The sequence below is a fragment of the Vitis riparia genome, chromosome 2 (assembly GCF_004353265.1).
Source record: "Vitis riparia cultivar Riparia Gloire de Montpellier isolate 1030 chromosome 2, EGFV_Vit.rip_1.0, whole genome shotgun sequence".
NCBI classification, from domain to species: domain Eukaryota; kingdom Viridiplantae; phylum Streptophyta; class Magnoliopsida; order Vitales; family Vitaceae; genus Vitis; species Vitis riparia.
This window is the reverse complement of record NC_048432.1, coordinates 12,555,150-12,578,962: the sequence shown is the minus strand read 5'-3', so window position 1 is coordinate 12,578,962 and position 23,813 is coordinate 12,555,150. Positions and strand designations below refer to the sequence as shown.

Genomic DNA, 23,813 nt, shown 5'->3' with positions numbered 1-23,813 from the left:
TTTTAATTTTTTTAAAAAAATTACTTTTAAAATTTCTAATTATATTAAAATAAATATATTTTATAAATAATTAAATTATTATATTTTTTATAACTTATTTTATTAAAAATATTTATTATTATCTATATATTAAAAATAATAAAATAAAAATTAAATTAAATTAATTTTAAATTTTAAATTAAATTTTAATTTTATATATAATCGGAGCGGGGCAATACCCGAACCCGCCCCGAACCCGCCCGGATTTCAAAAAAAATCCCAAACCCGTCCCATACCCGTTTAGGAAAATAATATCCTATCCCATTAGGAGCGGGGTGGGGCGGGTACCCGAAATGACCCGCCCCATTGCCATCCCTAAACCCAAACCTAATATGGGTTCAACCAAACTTTAGGAAAAGTGAAGTTGGGTTAGAGTTGAGTATGGTTGAAATCAAATCGAGTGTTTTATAATTAAATTGGCCAAAGACCTAAAACAACTTGCCCAAGTTCCTACCGTAGGAAATTATAACCTTCAACCTAATATTAATTTAGGTTGGTTAGCCCATGGATCTCACAAATGAGTTTAAAATGAGAGTGGGTATTTATTGGGACAGCCCGAACCTAACTAAACTTAAATCCAATTTGAGTTTAGAAAAAGGAGGTGAGATTAAGCTTAAATTGAGCATATTGGGTTAGATGTCGGGTTGGATTGAGTGTGTCATAATTCATATTAGGTTTGGTTTGGCAACGGACACAACCCAACTTGCCTAAATTGCAACCCTAGCAAATTATAAACTTCCACCTTTGGGTTGGGTTTCTTGGCCCATAGATCTGACAAATGGGCTCAAGCTTTCCATGTGGACCTGCGGATGTTAGTGCGGGACAGCCTGCCCATACAACTTGAGTCAAGTTCAATTGTTGGAAGGACAGCAGTTACTTGTTTGGGCCATCACAGGTGGCCAAAGTCCACTGAACCGACACCCATATGACAATTCTTGGCCCAGGTTTCCTCAAATTGGGCTGGGTGGATCCCAAATAGGCCCAGTACATTTAGTGGTCTAGAACTTTCTTCCACCCGTCCCTCCAAGCTTCGACTAGATCCTCCTGAACCGCTTACTAAGATGATAAATCGTGTTGGTGTTACTATTTGAGTTGTAATGCTGATAAAAGAGGAAAATAGCAGTATCAGTTGCCCACCTAACTTAGTATCAACAATAGAGGAAAACAAAAGCTGCACAAAGACAGCTTGCTAGGGATAAAAGAGTACCACTACATATATCAAATTAATGATTTCTCAAATCTTTTGCCATCAAACCCACACCCAATTTCCAGTGTCCTGTCACGGGACCCTTTATCTTTGCCATTGAAATTGCTCAATCACACCTCTATTTTCTACTGACAAGTGTACCCGTTGATATCTTTGTAGCTTAAATTACGGTATTTTCAATATGTGTTGAATCGATACTACAACATTAATAGTACGTTTAAGAGTGATTTTGAAAAGAATTTTTAGTATTTTTAATATTTGAATAATGAAAATTTTTAAATATTATAAATATTAAAAACACTTCTTAAAATCACTATCTAACTAGATGTAAAATAAAAATATATATTAGCTTAAATGTCTGTTGAAGTCCTTGTATCTTGAATTATAGTATTTTCAATGTGTGTTGGTAGAGCCTATTAATTTATTGACATAGACACTACAAAAGATTTGGTCGAAAGAAAAATAAAGATAGAAAAATTTGAAAGAATTCTGACTACCAATAATTACTCTATAGGCAAGGTCATTGATAAATGATAGTTTTATCTCTTTTTTAAGTATTATAAATATTAATAGCAGTTCTTAAATTCATTACCTGACGGGATCTAAAATAAAAATATAGACTAGCTTAAATACCTATTGAAATCCTTGTACATTGAATTATAGTATTTCAATGTGTGTTGGCAAAGCTTATTAATCTCTTGACATAGACAAGACTTGGTTGAAAGAAAAATAAAGATAGAAAAATTTGAAAGAATTCTGACTACCAATAATTATTCTATAGACAAGGTCATTGATAAATGATAGTTTTATCTCCTTTTTAAGTATTATAAATATTAATAGTAGTTCTTAAATTCACTACCTGATGAGATCTAAAATAAAAATATAAACTAGCTTAAATACCTATTGAAATCCTTGTACCTTGAATTACAGTATTTTCAATATGTGTTGGCAAAGCCTATTAATCTCTTGATATAGACAAGACTTGGTTGAAAGAAAAATAAAGAAAAAAAAATTTGAAAGAATTCTTACTACCAATAATTACTCTATAGGCAAGGTCATTGATAAATGATAGTTTTATCTCCTTTTTAAGCATTATAAATATTAAAAACGCTTCTTAAAATCACTACCTAACGGGATCTAAAATAAAAATTTAGGCTAACTTAAATACCTATTGAAGTCTTTGTATCTTGAATTACAGTCTTTTCAATGTGTGTTGGCAAAGCCTATTAATCTCTTGACATAGACACTACAAAAGACTTCGTTGAAAGAAAAATAAAGATAGAAAAATTTGAAAGAATTCCCTATCAATAATTACTTTATAGGCAAGGTCATTGATAAATGATAGTTTTATCTCCCTTTTAAGCATTATAAATATTAAAAACGCTTCTTAAAATCACTACCTAACGGGATCTAAAATAAAAATTTAGGCTAATTTAAATACCTGTTGAAGTCTTTGTATCTTGAATTACAGTCTTTTCAATGTGTGTTGGTAGAGCCTATTAATCTCTTGACATAGACACTACAAAAGCCTTGGTTGAAAGTTTATCTCCTTGTTAGCTTATTGAATCCAAAGGCGATGGAATCTTATGTATTCTATTTTTAACCCACATGTGAAGATGAAATTTAAATTTAAGGTCTAAAGAGTTGTAAGTAAATCAATGGTTGCTTGGAGATCGCTTTCATGATTTCCTATTCGAAAATTTTAATCTGGATTAGGCGGGAGTGAAGGAAAATTCAATCATCATTATCATTGTGATGATGAGTTCTGGTTGAGAAGGGATAGCAATGAGAAAAAGAAAAGGAATGTGGCTTCTCACCTAACACATCAGGAGGGAAGAAAAGGCCAAAAGATGCACTAAAGAGCATGCACGCTACTAATAAAAAGAGTGCTAAAAATACATATGAGTCTGATGTTTCATGTCTCTCTGTTGTGTCAAACTTCAATCTAATGTATATCATATCGAGGGTCCCCTTCAGTACACTGCTTTATTGCTTCATCTTTTGCCTACTTGCCCCTAAATAGTACTTGGATTTTATTGGGAAGACAGCTTGTACTGGCCCTTTTCCTTTCTCTTTAAAGATCACGGAGAGGGTTTGGTTGGGTTTGATTGCTGGGAAAATGATGTTGATAAATTCAAGAAAATTGAGGACGAGAAGGAAAATGTAACTTTAGTTAAACGCCATTTTCGACTCAATCACCAAAATTTGGCCTAACCTTGATAGAAAAACAAAAGGTATAAATCAATGCAATAAATAAAAGAACTAAACCGATGTGGGATCTCATCAAAAGGAGATGGCAAAACGACAAGCACAGCACCACGACAGAACATTAAGTATTCCCTGTACATGCATTGATGGAAAGTGTCAAGGAAACAAAAACACAACATACATGGGCTTCTCCTCCTCCATATGTGTCCTTTTAGCTTGTTCATTTGGTAATTCCTATATCACCATCACACCCGAATTTTAAATCTTTGGCCCAATTTTTATTTATTTATTTTTCCTCCATGTGACACCCCCTTATCTTGTTTCCATGAGTTGGGTTGTTTTTGGCGACAGTCGGCCATCTTATACTTGTAAATTTCCTAACTCCGCCCTACCATTATTGGGTCGGTATTTTTATTTTATTTTATTTTATTTTATATAAATATTAAAAAAAAAAAAATCATGCCATTCTTCCCGACCTACCTTCATCGATTTTCAGAATTCTCATGTGACACTTATATTATTACTAATGGGAAGTGCTTACTAGATTTTAAGAGACAGAAGGGAAAGCCTTTTGGATTTGGAACTAAATTTGACAAATTTGGTTCCAATAGGGTCATGTGATTGAAAGAAAATGAATGAGATTATAGTGTGTAAATAAAACTCTGTTTATGTTTGGTTTTATTTCTATAGTTCAGTGAATGTGAGAGCTTTGTCATCACGTCTCTTTCTTATACCAGTTTTTGGATAAGCTTGTGGGATTCAATCACTTACTTTGAGGAAGAATCTTTATGGCCTTGATAAGGGAAAAGTAAAAATTAAGGGGCTGTTTTGGAGAGCTGTGAAATTGTCCAACCCAATTATGACACCAGACGAAAATTTTCATTTTTCTTTTCTTATATTTTTTCTAGGGAAGGTGTGACAGAGACTGAGTGGGGCTTCCTTTTATTCTAAATTTAAAACTCCCAAACAAACCCTAATGGGTTTAGCACGCACTGGACAGGGTGGTGTGATCAGCATGTGGTGACAATCAGATTCCAGTTATTAGAGAGAGTCTAAGTTATATAATTCAACTTAATTATATGTGTATTTGCATGATCCAATCTCTTCTTACTCACCTAATATTTTAAAATCATATCAAAACCTTATGTCTTAATTATAAATAAAAGTTAAAAGCTTGTTCGGTGGTGTGATTTAAAAACATTTTTTTATTTTTAAAAATAAAAAACCATTTTAATTTTTTTTAACACTGTTTGATCGTTGTTCTATGAAATAATTTTTAGAAACAAAATGGAATAAATAATAATTTGTAGAGAATACGTAGAAATTGTTTTCACTAGTTTTTAAAAATAAAAGAAAAACATCAATTTGCTTGAGTATGTTTTCAGTTTAAAAATAAGTTTCAGAAAATATTATCAAATGGACCTAAGTTTAAAAATTCTTTTTATTTTAAAAAATGTTTGAAAATACATCAAACAAGTATAAGTTTTTAAAACAAAATTTTGTTATAGAAAACATTAAAAAAAAGCTTTTTCTAAAAATTGTTCTTAAAAATTATGTTTTATGAATGATTTTGAAAATTTTCTCAAATAGATCCCAAATTTATAAATACTAAAAAGTGTGTGTATATATATATATAAAATAATATTTTTAAAATTTTAAGAAAATATTTTCAAAGCAAAATATTAATCATTTAATTAAAGAAAAAAAGGGGGAAATTCCTATATCCTTTTCTTACCCCTGAAAACCAATTTGAAATTTCTTTATTCTTTATTTCCTTTGTTGTTCCTGCTTTTTGAAGTGCATAGGGGGGATGGTGGGGCTTGGCATCCCTTTATTTTGTTTGTGAATATGGAATTCCTACCATACATTATTAAAAAGAAAGTGAATTTTGTCCAACCATATAATTAATATTAACTTGGGCCAATTTTTACAGGCCTAAACTCTATGTCTAGAAGCCACTGCCTTGGCCTAAGCAAAACTAGGACAAATAATGTTGGGGCCTTGGCCCATGAGTAGGTGAAAACTGAAAAGCTGGACTACTTTAACGGGCTTTCCTTTGGAGGAAAAACAAAGCAGAATGATTGAAATCAATCAATCTCTCTGCAATCCAAAGAAACATGGCCATGTTCTTCTCTCAAGTAAAATTACAACTATCTTTCTCTTAAACTCTGTTTGGTGGTCTGGAAAATGGACAAAAAGAAAAAATTTAGGCTCTGTTTGGTTCAAGGAAATTATTGGAAAAGATTAGGAAACAAAGAAAACAAGAAAAAGGAAAGAAAAACAAAGATAAGTACAAGGGGGGCTACAAATTTTTTCCTTCCCTCTTCTCTACCTTTACTAAAAACTGAGAGCTGTAGAATATAGAACTTTTTCTCTTGATTTCCATGATCAAAATGAACTTCTCTTCTATTCTATTCTTTTCCCATCTTCCTTGTCATTTTTAAGATCAAACAAAAGTCATGAAATTTTACTGGCATTGAATTAGACTGATTCCAATTCTTGATACCTAGTTGCAATTTGCAAAATTCCAAATTTATCTCTCTTTTAGATGTCCCTTTCAATACCAAATAAAGCATTGGGGTAGATGTGTATGGTTGTAAGAGATGGCTCATGGTGTGTCCCTTAAGAGGTAAAACTCACCTATGTTGTATGTTACCATAAATTATTTCATATCATGAGACAAAGGAGATCCAGACACACAGAAAATAAAAACAACAAAGGAGTCCAAAAAGCATTTTTGAATTTTTGTGTAGTATGCAGCTTATTGATTCCTTTTTTATTCCTGTAATTCACATGCTCATTTGCGTTAAAGTAAAACTTTCACACTACCCTCAAAATTTGACAACTTGAGAATATGTTTGACACCAAAATCAACAATGCACACACTAGTTTGAATCCAATCGATCGATTCGGTGTATTATTTTCTCGGTTTTCATTAAACCTATTTGTAATACAGTTGGATATCCGCATAAGTTGTGATTAGTTATGAATAGCTTATTAGAATAAGCAAAAGCTACCCGTCTAATAAGAAGTAATGAGGGTCCATGAAAGATTGCATGAAAAGCATTTCCTAGAATTCACATTTCCTACAATTGTTTACATTCCCATATGCCCTTCCTCAATGCAAACCTCCTTTTCTACTTCTTCCCAAAGATTTCATTGGAAGTCATCAAATGGCTATCTAATATGCTAAATTTTATGGTATAGATTTGGTAAAGAGGCGTGTTTTAAATCTATGATTTGACATTATACATAACAAAGAGTTCTTGAAGTTGCTTTGAGTAACACCCTAAATGGAAATACTCTTTTTAACTCACAAAGCAACTTCTTTACACAACTGCTATATCCAAAGTAACATAGAGAACAATGAAAAAAGTAAGAAAAACTCGAATTTGGGATTGTTGTCATTTGAAAAAGAAAGTGAGAATGCGAAGTAAAATGGATATAGATCATTTCCCAAGTTCATGAACTGGAATTTTGATATGATTCGTTTGTTCACATGGAGGGTGAAGGTTCCTATTTATAGCAAATCACGAGAAGCACAAAATGCTTTCAATTGATATGAAATGCCCTCATGAATATCCCCACCTTGTTTGCCCAATAAGTATGGCACCCCTATATGGAGTGCAAAATGCTTTTACTGGACCATGCTGAATGGAACTTTAACTTCTAAAATCGAATCTAAACTGGTTAAGAGCATTCTAATGCAGGAGAATCACACTAAAGTTGGCAAAAGACATATGCCCTACAATGAAATTCTAGAGAAGGAAAGCTCTAAAAACCTGAGGGGAAGTTTGGATTCTGCAGGTAGACCAGGAGAGAAGAGAGCCTTCCATTTGATATGCCTTTACTCCCCTCCTCAGCATTGTGCTCCATCTTTCAAAAATTATACAGTAATGAGTGATGAATGCTTTTCAGGTAATCAATCAGTGCACTAAAACAAAGCCCATTTAGGGAACTATAATGCAATATGCATTTATGCAAATATGTTGATGGCTAAAATTTTCCATGGAATGCAAACTAAAAGTCTAAAACTGAATGAAAAAAATAACAGAGGGGAAGTGATTATCGAATAAAAGAATTTATATATGAATTAAATTTCAAAAAAGAAAGAACAAAAACCAATGCCACTGCCCATGTGGCCATGTACATTACCTCTAGGTACTTCCACTCCAAGAGGGGTAAGGGGGAGAAAAAAACAGAGAAAACAAAAACAAGAAAATTTCAGTCTTGGGTGGGTGGAAACAAAGCTTCAAAAAAGGGGGGAAATATGCTTCTTATTATACTTCATATTATTTGATTTTTTGTTTTTCTGTTTTTCTTTCATTTTTTTTTTCTTCTTTTTCTTTTTTCCCCATCTTCTGCAATCCTGGGGTTGAGGTTGAGGTTTGGGGCTTAAGAAAGAAAGACTTCAACACTGGAATCTCTGAGGGAGAGGCAAAGAGGACAGGCTTGTACCACGCCGTCACATTGTGTACAGATGCAGAAATGCCGACACGGCAACAGCACCACTGACGCCACTCTCTTCCTACACGCTTTGCACATCGGTCCTGACGATTTCACTCGTTCCGGGTCGATATACGCCGACTCAGCGTCCTCCGCTTGCCCGCTGCATCCCCCACCCTCTGTGCCCACCGCGCATCCTAGCCCCTCCTCCCCACGCCTATCCTGTGAGCACCCTCCTCCGCTCATCATAGCCTGCTGCAGCTGTGCTTGCAGCGAGGCCGCCGTCGCCTCCTGTGCCCGAGCCTTTGCCTGCCAAACCTGAGCCTCCATGCTAAGCTGGGCCGCCCGAGCCTCCAGCTCCGCGTTGCACCGGGCGGCCTTTTCCACCTCGGCCTCCTTCTCTCGCAGCCTCCGGGCAACAGACTCCTCCGCCGCGCCGAGCAGGGCACGGTAGTGTCTCTGCCGCTTCTCCGCTAATGTGCGCCTCAACTGCTCTCCCTAAAGAAAGAAAAACAAAACAATTCCACTCTCGCATTGAAGATGGGCACCGTAAAAATGAAAATTGAAACGAACCCATTTGAATTGAAAGAGAATCGGTACCTGGGCTCGAAGGAACTGGTCGATTTCGTCCCTTTGGTGTTTTATTTGGGCAGTGAAATCTTCTGATAATAGAGATAATACAGCTGATTGTTGTTGTTGATTTTGCTGCTGCTGCTGCTGCTGCTGTTGTTGTTGTTGGGGGTGTTGAAGGTGTTGTTCTCCAAAGGCTAAGCGGAGGCCGGTGGACACCACATTTGGCTGGTGATTGTGGAGGACGGAGAGGTCTATAAGCTGAGAAGGCTGAGGCTGAAGCGGAAATGAATTCACCGTAGGCGCAACTACACCGCCAGTATTGGTGTTGCCAAACACTTCTCTTCCTCTTTTCCGGCTATTTGCCACCACTGCCAATCACAACCCATATCTTAATTCATTCGTTTCCATACCAAAATAAAATATAACAAAAAGAACGAGAAAAAAAGCTCACCTCCATTGTTAAACAACATATGGGATTGGTCCAGAAACCCACCCGGCTGCGGTTGTAAAGAGCAATCAATCTTCCCGTCTTGCACGCCTCTGTAAACATCACCACCACCATCACCGACCCGTTAAAAAAAACAGAACATTGAAAGACGAAGGTAGAGCCAAAAAGCCATAAATGCACCGAAGTGAAACCAACCTGTTGAGAAGAAGAACATTGGATGGGTACTGAGCTTGAACGGCCATAAAAGGATAACAAGAAAGAAATATGGGGATTGAGGAGAAGATAAAGGGAGAGGAGAAAAAGGGTATGGAGCAATGTGGGAGCGGAGGGGAGTAATTAACAGGGGCACATAACAAGCATGAAAGGAGAGAAGAAGACGGACTCTTCAACGAGAGAAAGAAATCAAAGAAAAAATAGAGACAGATGTATAGATAGAGAGAGGGGGAGGAAGAGGGGGAGTTTTCTAGAGAGAGAGAGACAGAGAGAGTAGTAAATGAATTATGTCTGTTGAGAGGCCACCATGACCCTTCTCATCTCTCCACTTTGTTTTCACCTACTTTATTTGTTTTGCTTCTCTCCTTAATTTGGGTTTGCCTTGTTTCCCATGCCTTGCTTTGTAGTGTGTTTTCTTTAGAGAGGAAGAGAGAGAAGAACAGATGCGATTGAAACGAATCAGTCCAAGAGAGACACCCCCTCCCCCTCCCTTTTATACATATATATATATTCTCTCTCCTCTTTTGCTTTCTCGCCCTGTTGACGAGGGAGTTTTGGGGTTATTTTAAACATGGCTTTTAAATTCAATCCACTAATTAATTAAATTATTTACCAAATAAATCAAATTATTAATTATTTAAAACTAATAAAAGAAAAAAAAGAGAGAGAAAAATTGAATAATAGTGGGTGGAGGAGGTGGGGATGATGTAGTAGAAGTTGTTGTTGAGGGAGTGCAGGTCTCTCTGCCGCTACCGCTGCCGCTGGAATTGTTTGTACATGGCCCATGCGTCTCTCGCCAGCTCTCTCCCCCCTCCCTCTCTCTCTCTCTCTCCTTTTCATATACCCCCTTATTTAATTTTCCTTTTTTAGATATTTAAGTAAGAAAAAACACCCAGACAAATTAGGGGCTAAGTCTTGGGTGGAAAAACAATTATGATTCTATTAAAATGATGGTTGAAAAAGGAGAAAAGTGGGGTCTTAATTACCCATTGGAATGCCTTTTTCAATTTTTTTTTTGGGCTTAGTTGGTCACATTAATTGTGTGAGGGTTAAATCAAAGACCCATAGACTGAATTATTTATACAGTTGGGATTATGCAAATCTTCTTCCACACAAATTCAATTTAGCTTTAAATATGGGGAGGACATTTAGTTTCAAAAATATTTTTTTAGTAAAATCCAAAAAAAAAAAAAAAAGGAAAAAGAGAGAAATAAACTTGGGATTGAAGATTCAAAGTGTGAAGAGCAATGTTTGGTTGGGTAGAGAATTCCTTATCTTAGAAAATAAAGAATAGACAGAGAGAAGGGATCATCAGAACACCTCCGACCTAATTGCATGGTTGTTGGTTGATTTCTCTTTTCCTTCTCACAACCCACAAGCCCCCCAGCCCCCCAGCCCCCCACCTCCTTTTGTAAGTAGTTTGATCAAAACGCCTTCCCTCACCTCATGACCATGTCAATTGACATTTGTAGCACCCTTTATTTGAGGACCCCTATTTCAAGATTCAAGACATTTTCAAAATTTGAACCGTTTTAGTTACATCTCCCTTCTCTGTCTTTTTTCTTCTTTTCTTCTCCTTTTGAGTTACCCCATTTCACCTTCATTCCAACCTCATACTCCCTCTCCTCTGTTTTGTGGTTGGGAGTCTTCACTTCTTTCGTCCCCTCATTAGCCCTTCCCTTTTTTCTTAAATCCAAATCATGGGTTGGAATTCAAATACATGATAAATTAAACCTATGGATATTCTCTATGGGTGGATAATAATTAGTCTTGATCATGCAATTACATAAGACTATTTATATACTAATTAATGCACAAGCAGAGAAATAATGTATGAAACAATGAAACTTAATATGAAAGCATTTGGGGTTACTTCGATGGCTAAAATTAATAAGTCAAATCCCATAACCAAGATTATTGTATTGATGAGATCAACTGGGCATGGATACAGCCCACCTCTCAATACACATTATTAGGTTGGTTGATGACATTGAGACTGACGCCATCACCAAAATTCAATTCACAAGGATTAAAGAAATATAATGAAAAATAGAGAAAAAAAAAAGGAAAAAAATAAAAAAGGAGTGGATGTCACAAGAAAAAGTTAAGTTTGGTAATGGTAATCCTCCCCAAGACCAAGAAGGATTTTGAACTTTAATTAATGGGGGTGACAAAGAAAGAGAGAAGGAAATGTGAAAGAGAGTTCTTGGAATGGCATCACGCAATTTGTCTTTGCTCAGGACCCACCAAAGCCAAAGGGTCGGCTTCTTCTTCTTTATCAAATCTCTCTCTCTCTCTCTCTATTAGCATTTCTACTCCCTCACGGCAATCTCCCCTCTCCCCACCCAACTCACTGCTCCATTGTTTTCTTCTCCCTTTCATTTCTCTCCCTTCTTTTCTTTTCTTCCTTTTTTTATTTGTATAGTGGCTTTGTATGTAGATAGTTAAAAGGGAACCACCTTTGTATCTTTTACTTGGTTTGCTAATCCATCAACAAAGACCTGGACCCTCATTATCTTTTACTTTTCCTCCTATATATTTTAATGATATTTCAATATTATGTTCATGAGTATAGAACATATGAACATTGATTTAACCGATACCAAATGAGAATCAAATGGTTTAAGCTAGTGAGAATGCTTTAATTTAATTTACAGCTCAAGTTTTAGAAGATTGAACTGTTATTTTAGATGTATTTTGATTCTTCTTTTGGTTTTGTCTCCTTGAAACTATGTAAGGAACTTATGCTTGGGGCAATGGGAACTTAGGGGAAGCCTTTGAAATTTTTAATTTTTTATAATTGTTTATTACCATGCATTTAAATGAGTTTGTCGAGTTCTAGATTCAGTGTACTTGATGATATTTATTTGTATTTTTTTTCAAAATTTTGAATTTCGATATCTCTCGATAGAAGTTTTTTAAAATTCATAATTATAATAATCAATACTTTAACCTCTAAATTGATTAAAATGTGTTTTTAAATTAAAATTTTCACGATTTCAATAATAATAATTATAGTTTTGGAGCAAGCAACCTAGTATCTCAAAATTTGGGTTATGAAAACACCCCAACCCAAAAAAGAAGACCCACTAACTCACCTAAGTTCTCAATTCTCCAAAATCGATTAATCAAAGTAAATTAATTTTTCTTTAATTTGAAACAATATATGGTAAGACTATTTATTGAGATGTAATGTGAGTCATCATTTCCTAGAAGTGTGCATTTGGTTGGGGTTGAAAATACACCCACTTTACTTGAGACATTACTTTAATCCCAATCCAACCATTCCCCATCCATTTCCTTGACCCACACACTCCCAAAACCCCCTTTTCATTTTCTTGGGTTTTCCTTCCCTTTCCTTTTCTTTCTTTTCTTGTCTTTCTTTTCTTTTCTTTACACTCAATTTTGCCTCTCGCCCTTTGTTTTCTTCTTCAAACATGGCACCATCCTCATTTCTCACCTCCACCGCTCCCCTACATTCCACCCACTATGCATTCCTTTCCTCACACCAAAACCACTCCCAACCTTCCCCAATCACCTCCCACAATTGCTCCAACCATCCATCATCTCTTTTTTTCCCCTCTTACCCCTTTTTTAATATCCATTTCCCAAAAAAACCCTTTTCCTATTTTTTAATTTTTATTTAAAATTTATGCTGATTAGTATTTTGGAAAAATTAGCATTCCTTGCAAAAAGTAGTCTAACAAGAGGCACCAAGAGCATGGATTTGGTGAAAGATGCTACTAAGTAATATAATGTGAAATATAATATATAATATGCTATCTTATCTTATCTTTCATGAAGGTGATCAGGGTTAACAAACAAAGTAATAGGGCAACTAGTGATGATCTACACTTTTTAACATATGACAACATAATCAACAATCACCTAAAACAATATTAAGAATCCTTCAAACTTTCATCTTTATCAATTCATTTGTATTAGCTGAATAATCACATCATTCCATTCATTGGCCTTTTTTTGTCTTTTATATTATCATTACTTTTATTTTAGGGTGAGAAAAACAAAAGGAATGACATAGGGAGTACTAGCAAACATGATTAAATTCAACACACATCGAATTGAGATTACTAATATTCACGTGAGCAGTATAATAGCCTTTATTATAGTGCTTATAACACTTAATACCCTTCTTCCCTACTTGATCATTTTAAAATATATATTTTTACTATTTTGTTTGAAATTAATACAAAAGTCATTCCAATTGTGATTAAAACACATTAATAAAAATAATTTTGATTTTTTATTCTCAATGGACTTGTTGTTAAGCTTTCACTTCACACAGTTCTATTGTGGGAAAGCTTTATGTAATAGCGATAAGAGTTTCTATTACTTAAAGAGTTCAAACCTCTTTTCTAATGAAACTAATATAAACAAATGATTTATTATTATTATTTTATTTAATTATCTTTAGAGAAAAAAATGTGTTTTGATACACATGTTTGAAAATAAACATAAAATGAAGACCCAAATTTGTAAAATTCAAAATTAATATATTTAATTAAAAATAATTAAAGATTTGATCATTAAGGTATGATCGGTACATGTATATTATATCGATCACTGAGTATAGTATAATAAGATTATTGAAACTTTAAACTCATTCAACCTAAAATTAGTTGTATAAGCAATTTGAATATGCAATAATTGAGAAAAAAAAACAAATGTGCTTTGTACTAATAAATTGGCAAGTTAGTGCAAAAATTTATTTTAATTTTTAGGAGAACTCTTGAATGATCATCCATGCGTGTACATACATATAGGGTCTTTGAGAAGCATTGGGGAAACGGTAAAAGTGTGAAAAACAAAGGAAAGAGAGGAAGGTAGGTGGAGATTCTTATTTATGAAAAATGTCAGTTGAAGGCTGAAGGAAGGTGGGCAGTGGTGTTATAATTTATGAGGCATTGCAAGTACTTTGGCATCTCTTCTTCTGATGACGATGATGATAATGGCAGTGCCACGAAGTTAGAAAAAAAAAAAGAAAAAGAAAAAGAAAGAAAGAGGTATTGGAGAAGCAACATGAGAGTGTGGGTGGTGGTGGGTCTTGTATTTTGCTGCAAAGAATCAAAGCTCACTGCAACCCCAACCCCCACCCTTATTCCTTGTGGGCACACCCCTTTGGAGCCATCTTCAGGGCCCATTTTTTGGTTTTGCTTTTATATCATTTTCCCCCTTTTGTGAAATTTGGTATCTGTCTATTGTCTAACTCCTAATTCTTTCCTTCATCATCCTCCTTTGTCTAAATTAAGTTTAGTTTCCCTTCAAACTTTGAACCATCTACCCAAATCATTTCTATACTAGCTCTCAAAAGAGGTTTTCACAGAAGCTGAAAAAGAGGAAACACAAGAAAGCAAAATTGAAAGGTGGAGGGGTTAAGAAGAAAAAAAAAAGACAATAAATACAAGAAAGAGTGGTCCCCTAATCAAAGGGAGTATAGCAGAGGTATGATAGTCATAAATTGAGAGTGCTACACCAATCACATCAGCATAACTGTATACAAGATTTGAGTATGTGTCACCACTCACCTCTCTTTCCATTTATCATGATTCCATATACGTATAAGCCTACTGATATGGGCACTTCCCATTTCCCTCAAATGGGGCATCCCTTGTTGTTTTAGCCTTCTGTTTTTCACCCACTTTGACCAACAATCCCCCTTTCCTTCCACCACAAAAAATAAAAAAATATTTTGTTCATTTATCTTTGCATTAACATCAAGCAGTGGGCTCCTTTTGTCTTCTCCATTTTCCCCATCATGCCATAGTATTAGATCTGTAATTGTGACTACTTGGACGATGGGTTGGTCTATTTTTGGGAATTGGGATTTGATTTTTAATGTCACTATTCTCAAGAATTGGTCTCATGAATGAAAAAGTAGAAAGTAGATGGATTTGTGTTGGTCTTACATATGCTCTAGATTCCATCCAAACAAGGACTAAAAGCTCATCTAGTTATTGGAAAAACATAAAAGTAGATTGCATATTAACTTGGTTGACCCTTGGGCTATTAGAATAAGACCTAGATCAATGTGATTTTCATTTTCAAACTTGTGAAAACTTACCACACAATAATTCCCACATCTTTAATTCATTCCAACTTGTCATGATTGATTTTAATTACCCCTTTGTATAGTTTAATTTATACTTTGTGTATTTTATGAATAAAAATTATGCCATCATGTTGAAAGACTTTGTCATCTTAACAGGGAAATGTAATTATGGAAGCCTTTTAGTGTTGTTGCATAACTTGATGCATTTTGGTATTTTTAAGAATTTTAAAAATGGCACCAAAATTTAGAAAATAAAATAAAATTGAAAAGCATAAATAATCCGAACCCTTAAATTGATAAAAAAAATTTATTATTTATATCTTATGTGAGATTTATTTTTATCACTTAATTCTAAATAGAATTTAAAATTAAATAGTACTTAATAGTGTTAAGTATTAAGATATTTATTTTTATAATATTTTATTTCTATTAATCATTCAATCGAAAATTTATAATAAAAAAATTAGAAAAACAAATAATGTAAAGTTTAAAAGCAAATTGCTTTTAACAAAAAATTAAAAAAATAAAACATTTAAAGGAGTTCTTTTACTATTTTAAAATAAAATAATATGAATATAAAGAAACATCGTTTAAATAAAAAATAATATAAATGTGCTAGTTTCAACAATTTTAACGCTTGCACGTATCAAATTATAATCATAATTCATATTATGAATAAATAAGGTCGGTCGATGTCGCATTAAATTAAGATTAACATGAAACAAAGATCAACATAGATCATCTATTTTAAATACCATTTTTATATATTTGATAGCTTCGTCATGAATAAACTTTGATTGAATTGTAGGTCCAACATAAACAAAGTATACATATCCAAAGGTAACGCAAAATTTTTTTGTTATCTAATTTTGAATGGCTCTCAATGAGCAAACAAGAATATACGTTTAGGGAAGTACGTATAAAGAAAGCGATTTGAGCTTATATAATGGAAGAGATGATGAGGAACCAAGAGGATGATGCGAAGGCAGCCCATATGATAAGGTTTGTGGATGCGTGGAGCCATGAGCCACGAGCCACGACCCAAGAGAGGCATGTCCACACTTATAAGCCAAAAAAATTGGCCAATTCAACGAGGAAGGTGGACACAGAGATTGTCTATATGAAAATTTCATGATCATGGGGACCATGAGGTGAGGCCAAAAGGATTAAAATGGGGGAATCAAGGCATAGTGATGGGGTTGGCATTTGCTTGGAATCACTGCTTATTGGCACTATATAATTGACTTTGGATGCAAACAAGAGAAGCTTCTCTTCTCTTTCAACGGTGCCAAAGGAATATAATTATTTCAAATGGCCTATGGCTTCTTCCTCTTCTCCCTTGGTTTTTCCCTTCCCTTTTTTCAAATGCAGGGGGAGGGTGGGAGGAGTCATTGATTTTAGCACCTCCTCTTTCGGCAAAGAAGATATTCTGTATTTTAAAATGACGATACTGCCCCCTCTAGAACTATGGTTTTTGGTCAATCAAAGAAGGGTAATTTTGGAAACGGAGGCCCTAATTCTATTGAGGTCGGAGGTGCTCTTGTCAATGGTTATGATGGCGTTTTAATAGGAGAATTACCATAAAAGTGGTAGCTACCTAAAGCAAAACCCCACTAAATGCTTTGAAAATTTGGTATTCAAATTATTCCAATAAGCAAGCCTGACCACCCCTGACCTCACCAATTTGTGGTCGTTTTTTTGGGTTGGGGGTGGTAGATCACCATTTTATAATTGTAAACATCCATGGAGAAAATTCAAAACATGCACACTCAGAAAATTTCAAACCACCAAATTGGTCAACTTTGTGTAAAATTATTGGTTCCCACATTTGTGATCATTCTCAATCTTACCTTCATTTGCTCCACTACATATCCATCTCCTCCTCCACGTACATGACTTTTATTCCTACATACATATGGTAAAGTGGTACCAAAAAATCAACCCTTCTCATTAGCCACATAAAACCTGTGTTTTAACCCTTCTCCACCCAACCCTTGTGATGAATTCAACCATGAAAGCTCCAAGGAAACTTCTTCATTTTATTTTTTTTTAATTTTTAAATTTGGAAAATCCAAAGTGGGTAGAGTAGAGACATAGAGGACTGTGGAGATAACAAAGTGAAATGGCATGATTCTGGCTTTGCCTCCCACCCCACACCAAGTTGGTGAGAATGTGATTGAAGCTGTGGGGGGAAATGGATGATTTGATTCCGAGAATGCCCTATAACTTCGACAACACAGCAACCTCCCCAATAATAATAGCCACAACAACAACAACAAGAAGGGATGTGTGAAAATGCGTGAATATTTTTGTGATATTATTTTCTGGGAAAACGAGACGCATTAATAACATTCACGCGTCAGACATGCACACAAGCACATACAATTACAAAAGAGAGAGAACCTCTCTACCTCTCTCTATCATCACTGATTCTCACAGCCTTTTTTCTTGTTAGAATCCAACAAAGCTTGCAAACAAACAACACTCCCACCATCCTCCTGCTATAAGAAATCAAATATTGGCATCTTTTTTCTTTTCTTCTTTCTGGGGACATGGTGGCTATAAAGTGAAAATCCCTCAAGAAAAAGCTCTATCCTTCACCCCCACATCTTCATTTTTTTGTTTTTGTTTCGTTTATTTGATTCTTCTTGGGTCTTTTTCTTTTCTATATCTTTTCTCTGTGTTGTGGAATAGGCCCTTTTTTCATGGGTTTTGGCTTCATTTGTAGGGTTTGTATTCAAATTGCCCCGTCACTTTCATGGAGGTAAGAGTAAGGCGTTTGGTTCAGGTCATTTTCTGGGGGAAAAAAAAAACTTTTCCTTTTTTTTTTTTCTCGGCATAGGTGTGATGAAAATCATGACATTAAAACAGGTAGATTGCACACAGCTTGTGCAATGTGGGGTTGCACTTTGAATTTGAAAACTCCTTTTAATATACAGGAAATTTCATCAATTATCATACAAATAAATAATAAATAAAAAAGAAAAGTATTGCCCAACACAACTTCTATGTAGTTTGGGAAAAGGAGTTTCAACGACATTATGGTTATCATCTGCCATTTCTTTTTCAATGCTGATCCACCCAAATTTGACTCATCATGCCCACTCATTTTTTATTTATTTTTTATTTATAATTTCTGGTTTGTTTTTTGGTCACCAAATGGAATTGAATCCAAGAAATGGGTGAAACCCATCTCCCAAGGAAACATCTAAACTCAGTGAATCGCTTGGGAACATTCTGAGCTCGCTCAGCTTGGTGCATATTAAAGAACCCTGAGTTTCATTAATTGGGTCAGCTGTTAACGTGGCTGTCTCTTCACTCTTCCCATAAGTTTCAAAAACCCTAGACTTTTCATTGTATAAAATACTGTTCCCCATATATTTTGTCAAGAATCAAAGCAAAAACCTGGATGGAAAGATTGATGAATCTTGTGTTTGAAAAGGCAGGGGAGTCAAAGATGTAGAGCAGTTGCCACCTTTAATAGCCTTTAAACATTGATTTGGTGAGCAGTATGGCGCATGGAGTAGCAGTGGCAAGGACATATCTGTGTCCCATCTTTCTTGTTTAGCATCAAATAATTCAACAGCACTACTGTTTGGAACAGTGGATTCATTAGACTTTCCTTTCAGATTTTCTCATGGGCAAACCTATATTGGAAGAAAATTACTATGTTAGAATCCTCAAAGCTATAAGGTATCACCAAGCACGGAAGATGCTGGAAGAGAAAGTGGGAGACCATATTCCACCGTAGTGGGAATTTCCTAGTGGATCCACACCCAATTACTCCTCTCCATGCAAACAGATGGAATAAAAAAACTTTTAATTACTGTAAGTGAAATACTCATTCAATTTTACCTTTTCTTGAAAAAAAAAAAAAAAACCGATACGAAATGAAAATGAATATATCAATTTTGCCATCATGGGCCTCATAGAATGGAGAAAGTTCAAATATTAAAAGAGAGGAAAGACTTTAGAGTTTCTTAAAGTCTGTTTTATTGGGGGTTGGGGACTATCTTGGAAGATAGCCAAAGGAGATGAGATGAGATGAGATAGAGGTGATGAGAGGGAGAGTAGGGGGTGGGGAATGGGAGATGGTTGGGTCAATTCATTCAAACACATATGGCCTCCCTCAACCAACATTATTAACAAAGTCTTTGCTTAGTACAACCCCCAACCCCCTTCCTCCTCCTCCTCCTCCTCTCTTCACTCTCAAAGCATATGGTGTCAGTATTTTTTTTCCCTTTCCTTCGCCTCCACGTTGCCTTGTTTCCCTCTCTTTGAGAAGAGTCTTCATCTCTCTTTCTTTGCTATCATTCATGCCTCTCCAGTCTTCTTTGGCACATATCCCCATTTCAAATCACTTCTCTCTCCTCCCACCTACCTTAGTAAAAAATATCCAGACACCAAAAAAAGAAAAAAAAAAAAAAACAACGATGGGAAGGATGCAGATGGCAGGCTTAGCTTTATTAGAATCTTTTCCAATCTTCCTACTTCATGGGTATTTATTAAATGGGTTCTCATGTTTCATCTTTCTTTGGTTTTCCAATCCAATTCTTTTGAATCTTTTCCAACTTCCCATCACATGCTTCCCTTCCTTTCTCCGCCCTTGAATTTTCAATCTCTCTCTCTCTCTCTTATCCCCTTTAAAATTTTCCTTAAGTTTGTTTCTGCAACCATAATCATTATCATTAACCAAGTTACAAAACTTTTTTGACCCTTTCAAAGTAAAATTCATCATCATCGATAAGCAAACCTTACTATACCCAAAGTGAGAAAACACACCACCCACCTAATAAACCAAGGACCCGGCCCATTGCCAATCAGTGCTAGGGTTTGGACCTCAAGCACTGGGTCCACAAAATTAAGACTTGTCTTGTCAAACTCATGTGCTTCCATGTATCATTTTTCATAATCAACTTCTAATTAAAATCTCTGGTATTCAAAAGAATCAAAATGAATGAGTCTAGGTCCACTGATGAGACCCTATGTGGAGGAAATTATATGATGTAGAGGTAGAATATATAAAGTTTGATCCACAACCCCATATATGATATATATATGTATATTAAAATCGAGCCTTAATTGTCTTCTTAGCATGATGGCCACAATGCTTGCCAAATGTACATGCATATATGTCTCATATCTTATAGAATAATTATGGATTAGGTTACACTCGAGAACAGGCATGTCATGTGCTGTACATGTGACCTGGGACACATAGGATTGCACACACCAAGTATCAGTACAAAATCTAGTACACATGGATCCACTTCTGTCTTGGTAAATTACATTCTTGCAATGTAAATTTTTTTTTTCTCTCCCTCTCTCTCTCTTTTTTTGATATTATTATGGAGGATTTGGCCTTGTTTCCATCCTTCATCATGTCATCAACCAAAATTGGAAGGTGGGTTCTCAGAATATATTTTTTATTTTATTTTTATAATTTTAAAAATTAAAGTAAAAGGAAGAAAGAGACTTGGCGAGAGGAAGGTGAGCATTGGAAAAAAAATAAAAAAATCTTTTGATTCTTTCAAGTTGATTAGGTGGGGGTCAGATCTCTTGGATATACATGGTGTACACATATGGGGGACTCCCATTTCAGCCATTATATTTCAGTTGGCCCACTGTGTTTTCTCTTTTTGGCATGGTATGTGGGAAAATTGAGAAAGAAAATTTTCTTGATTTTCCTTCAAGTTTTGAATATGATGGGAGATAATTATAAGTCAAATTTCATTATTACGGTTAAATTAATTTCATGTGTGATTTTTTACAGTTTGGAAGAAATTGATTGGACAAATTATAAAATGATGAACTCTGAAATATCTTTCAAAATAGTTGAATAGGATTAATAATAACGTAGGATTTTATGTGATAACCCTCAGAAGAGGTAATTGAAGAAAAGGGTTGTACCTAGTCATAATCAAAGTCTTTATAATGGCCAACAACCTTTCTTGATAAAACCAAGCACTCTTTCTTTCTTTTTTTTTTCCTTTTTTTTTTTTTTTTAAATTCAATTATGAATAGTAGAAAAACAACAAAGGGTTAATAATTAAACCTGATTTACATGTTGTAAGTAGTAGATGAAGATGTTGATTATAGGAAGAGGAATGATTCAAAGCTTCTTTTTATCCAAGTCAAGATGATGGGACTAGGAAAAAAATTCCAAGTAAAAAAAGGGAGGAATGGTAGGAGATTGATATTGAGTATTATTACATATAGTAAATGCCGACAAACAATCACTTATTGCATGTTGTTCCAAGGAGGATACACTAGTATCTATGTGCAATCTCACCCTCTCCCACTCCCACAACTCCTTTGTACTTTGCTCAAACCCCTTCCTCCTCCCACTTGCATATGATTCCCTTTGTGTATGTCTCAATGAAAACCCACTAATTTCTATTCATTATTGACCCTAATATATATATATATATATATATGTATATATATATATATTTGTGGGAGTAAATGACTAAGAAAAGTTGGTGCTTAAATCACTGTCTTTGTATAATGTTTTTAATTTATCTTTGGAGAAAGAAAGAAAGGCAGGCAGGCCTTGTTCCTTGTGGAGGTTCAAAGTTTGAATATTAAGCAAAAGTTGAAATCAAATCTCCATCCTAGACTGTTGCTCTCAATAAAAGTAACTCATCAAGGAGAGCCCATTTGGAGAAAAAGTTGAGTATGGAGATAAGTAACAAAGCTTGGAATTCATATGCCACATTCATGATGGTGATTATTATTCTTATTATTATACTAAATGCTAATCTAATGAGGTTGATCGATGCGCGATACTGGCACCTTTGTGGAACCCTTAAGTGGGGTTTGGAGTTTCTTGTTTGGATTATTGTCCCAAATGCCTTACAAAGCACGACGCAACACGTAATTTGGAACGTATACATATAGTTCCACCTGCCTCCCTTGACCCCATCCCATGATCACATCTTCTTTCGCCTTGTTTGTTAAGTTTAAATATTAATCAAATGACATTTCTTGAACTTAGGGATAAGCCACTTACATTGGAATATATATTTGGTCATGTTTTGGGAAGGACAAATTGCAGGTATTCAGGGATTTTAATGTCTTGTGGGGACCCGGAGTGTTGATCATCAACAATCTGCCCTCCTAACTATTCCTAATATGTCATTCTTTAGGTCATTGCACGCCGTCCAAATATTAGATGACTAAGACTAGATTAGGAGGTTGGTCTAAGCAAAATACCATTCAACCAGAGAGCCTGCCAAACAGACTGAAACCAATATAACAAGTCATTCCGAGTAATAAAATTGGCCAAGCAACCTTCATATGTATGATGATTTGGGGCTACATCATGGTCAAAGACTAATAAACTCACAGCATACAAGAGATGGACATTTAAAAAAACTTAGCAGAGATGATGAAACAATGAAATGGGGTTTTTTGGGAAAGTAGTGCAAGTGAAGAAACCGAGTGAATCAACCAAACACAAGAAGGTTTAGAATAGTGAAGGGGCATGTGGCCCTGAGGTACTTGACAAAGCATGTAAAAAAGCTTTAGATGCAAAGTTCAAAACCCATCAACAAATGGGCAAAGGGCATCGCCTCATTGCCCCAACAGTAATAGTACACAATTATAGAGAGACCATGATTCTTGGCTGCACATACACATGGAAAGACTTTTCACAAAGAGAACCCACCAAACAGCACACATAGGATGATGCTTCCTCCCCAACTTTCCTAATAGTTATCTGTGAAAAAATTATACTTTAATTTTAATTTATAAATAATGGGCATGGAAATCACCATTGCCATGCATGTGATATTTCTTACAGCTTTTTATTTAATTCATTGGACCAACATAATTATAGTTCATCTTCCTGTCTTCGTGTGGCTTTCCTTAAATTAATCTACTTGATTAGTATCGAGAAAGAATACAGATGGAGAGCATGTGAGAATGAAGTCCTAGCTAGAGTGTGATGGGTTCATGTCATTAATTTTAGTATTGATTGTGGCATGGTTGGATAGGAGTCAGAATCAGGGAAAGAGCCCATATTCTTTTACCTGCCAAATGATCATACTTGACTTGAAATTTGGGGTTTCTCTAATAATCCAAGTGAAAATACCCACTTTTATGGGGTATTTCTTCCTTAGGCAGCCACTTCTTTCCTGGAAAATATTGAGAGTTGTCCTTTACATTATCAGAGTCTTCTTTGCCAATATGCTCACCCAATTTTGTTTCTTTTCAATAGTTTAGTCTCTCTTGTTTTTTTTGGGTGGGTTAATAATTGAGTCTGTAATGAATCAAGATCAATAAGAAAGAATCATGATTAAGATCAATAAGGTTGAGAGCACTGGCTATGATAATGGGGTTGATAAAAATACAAAAGGGACTTGAAAAGGTGATGTTGAGATGAGTAGAGCCATTGAAATTGGAAGTATTGACAGCCTTGTTTCAAGGGAAAATGGCCTAGAAAGATAGTTGTCCACCAAGAAAGGTGTTGTGGGTTGGGAAGTATATAGGAGAATAAAGCAAGAAAAGCACTCACCCATTAACAAACCCACAAAGCTTAATGTGTTAAAAGGAGCTTTGAGGAAAAATTCAGAAAGATTTTCCATTTCTTTTGGTGGGTTCAAAGC

At 35.0% G+C, this 23,813-nt stretch overlaps 1 protein-coding gene across 1 annotated transcript; it reads right to left on the bottom strand.

Annotated features, from left to right (window-relative positions):
- Positions 1 to 7,527: 7,527 nt before the first annotated feature.
- LOC117907892 (BOI-related E3 ubiquitin-protein ligase 1) lies at positions 7,528 to 9,598 on the bottom strand. The gene is made up of 4 exons (XM_034821576.1): positions 9,117 to 9,598; positions 8,925 to 9,013; positions 8,501 to 8,841; positions 7,528 to 8,398 (listed from the first exon to the last, which is right to left on the bottom strand). Exons 1-4 carry the CDS (start codon positions 9,161 to 9,163, stop codon positions 7,850 to 7,852), a joined length of 1,026 nt encoding a protein of 341 aa, XP_034677467.1. The 5' UTR covers positions 9,164 to 9,598; the 3' UTR covers positions 7,528 to 7,849.
- Between the last annotated feature and the right edge of the window lie 14,215 nt (positions 9,599 to 23,813).

Bases quoted from the DNA above. Each gene is read 5' to 3' on its own strand.
- LOC117907892 (XM_034821576.1), bottom strand. From the start codon at position 9,163: ATGGCCGTTCAAGCTCAGTACCCATCCAATGTTCTTCTTCTCAACAG. The intron at 8,842-8,924 runs GTGAGCTTTTTT...TGTGATTGGCAG, and splicing joins TATGTTGTTTAACAATGGAG to TGGTGGCAAATAGCCGGAAA. The intron at 8,399-8,500 runs GTACCGATTCTC...TTCTTTCTTTAG, and splicing joins ACCAGTTCCTTCGAGCCCAG to GGAGAGCAGTTGAGGCGCAC.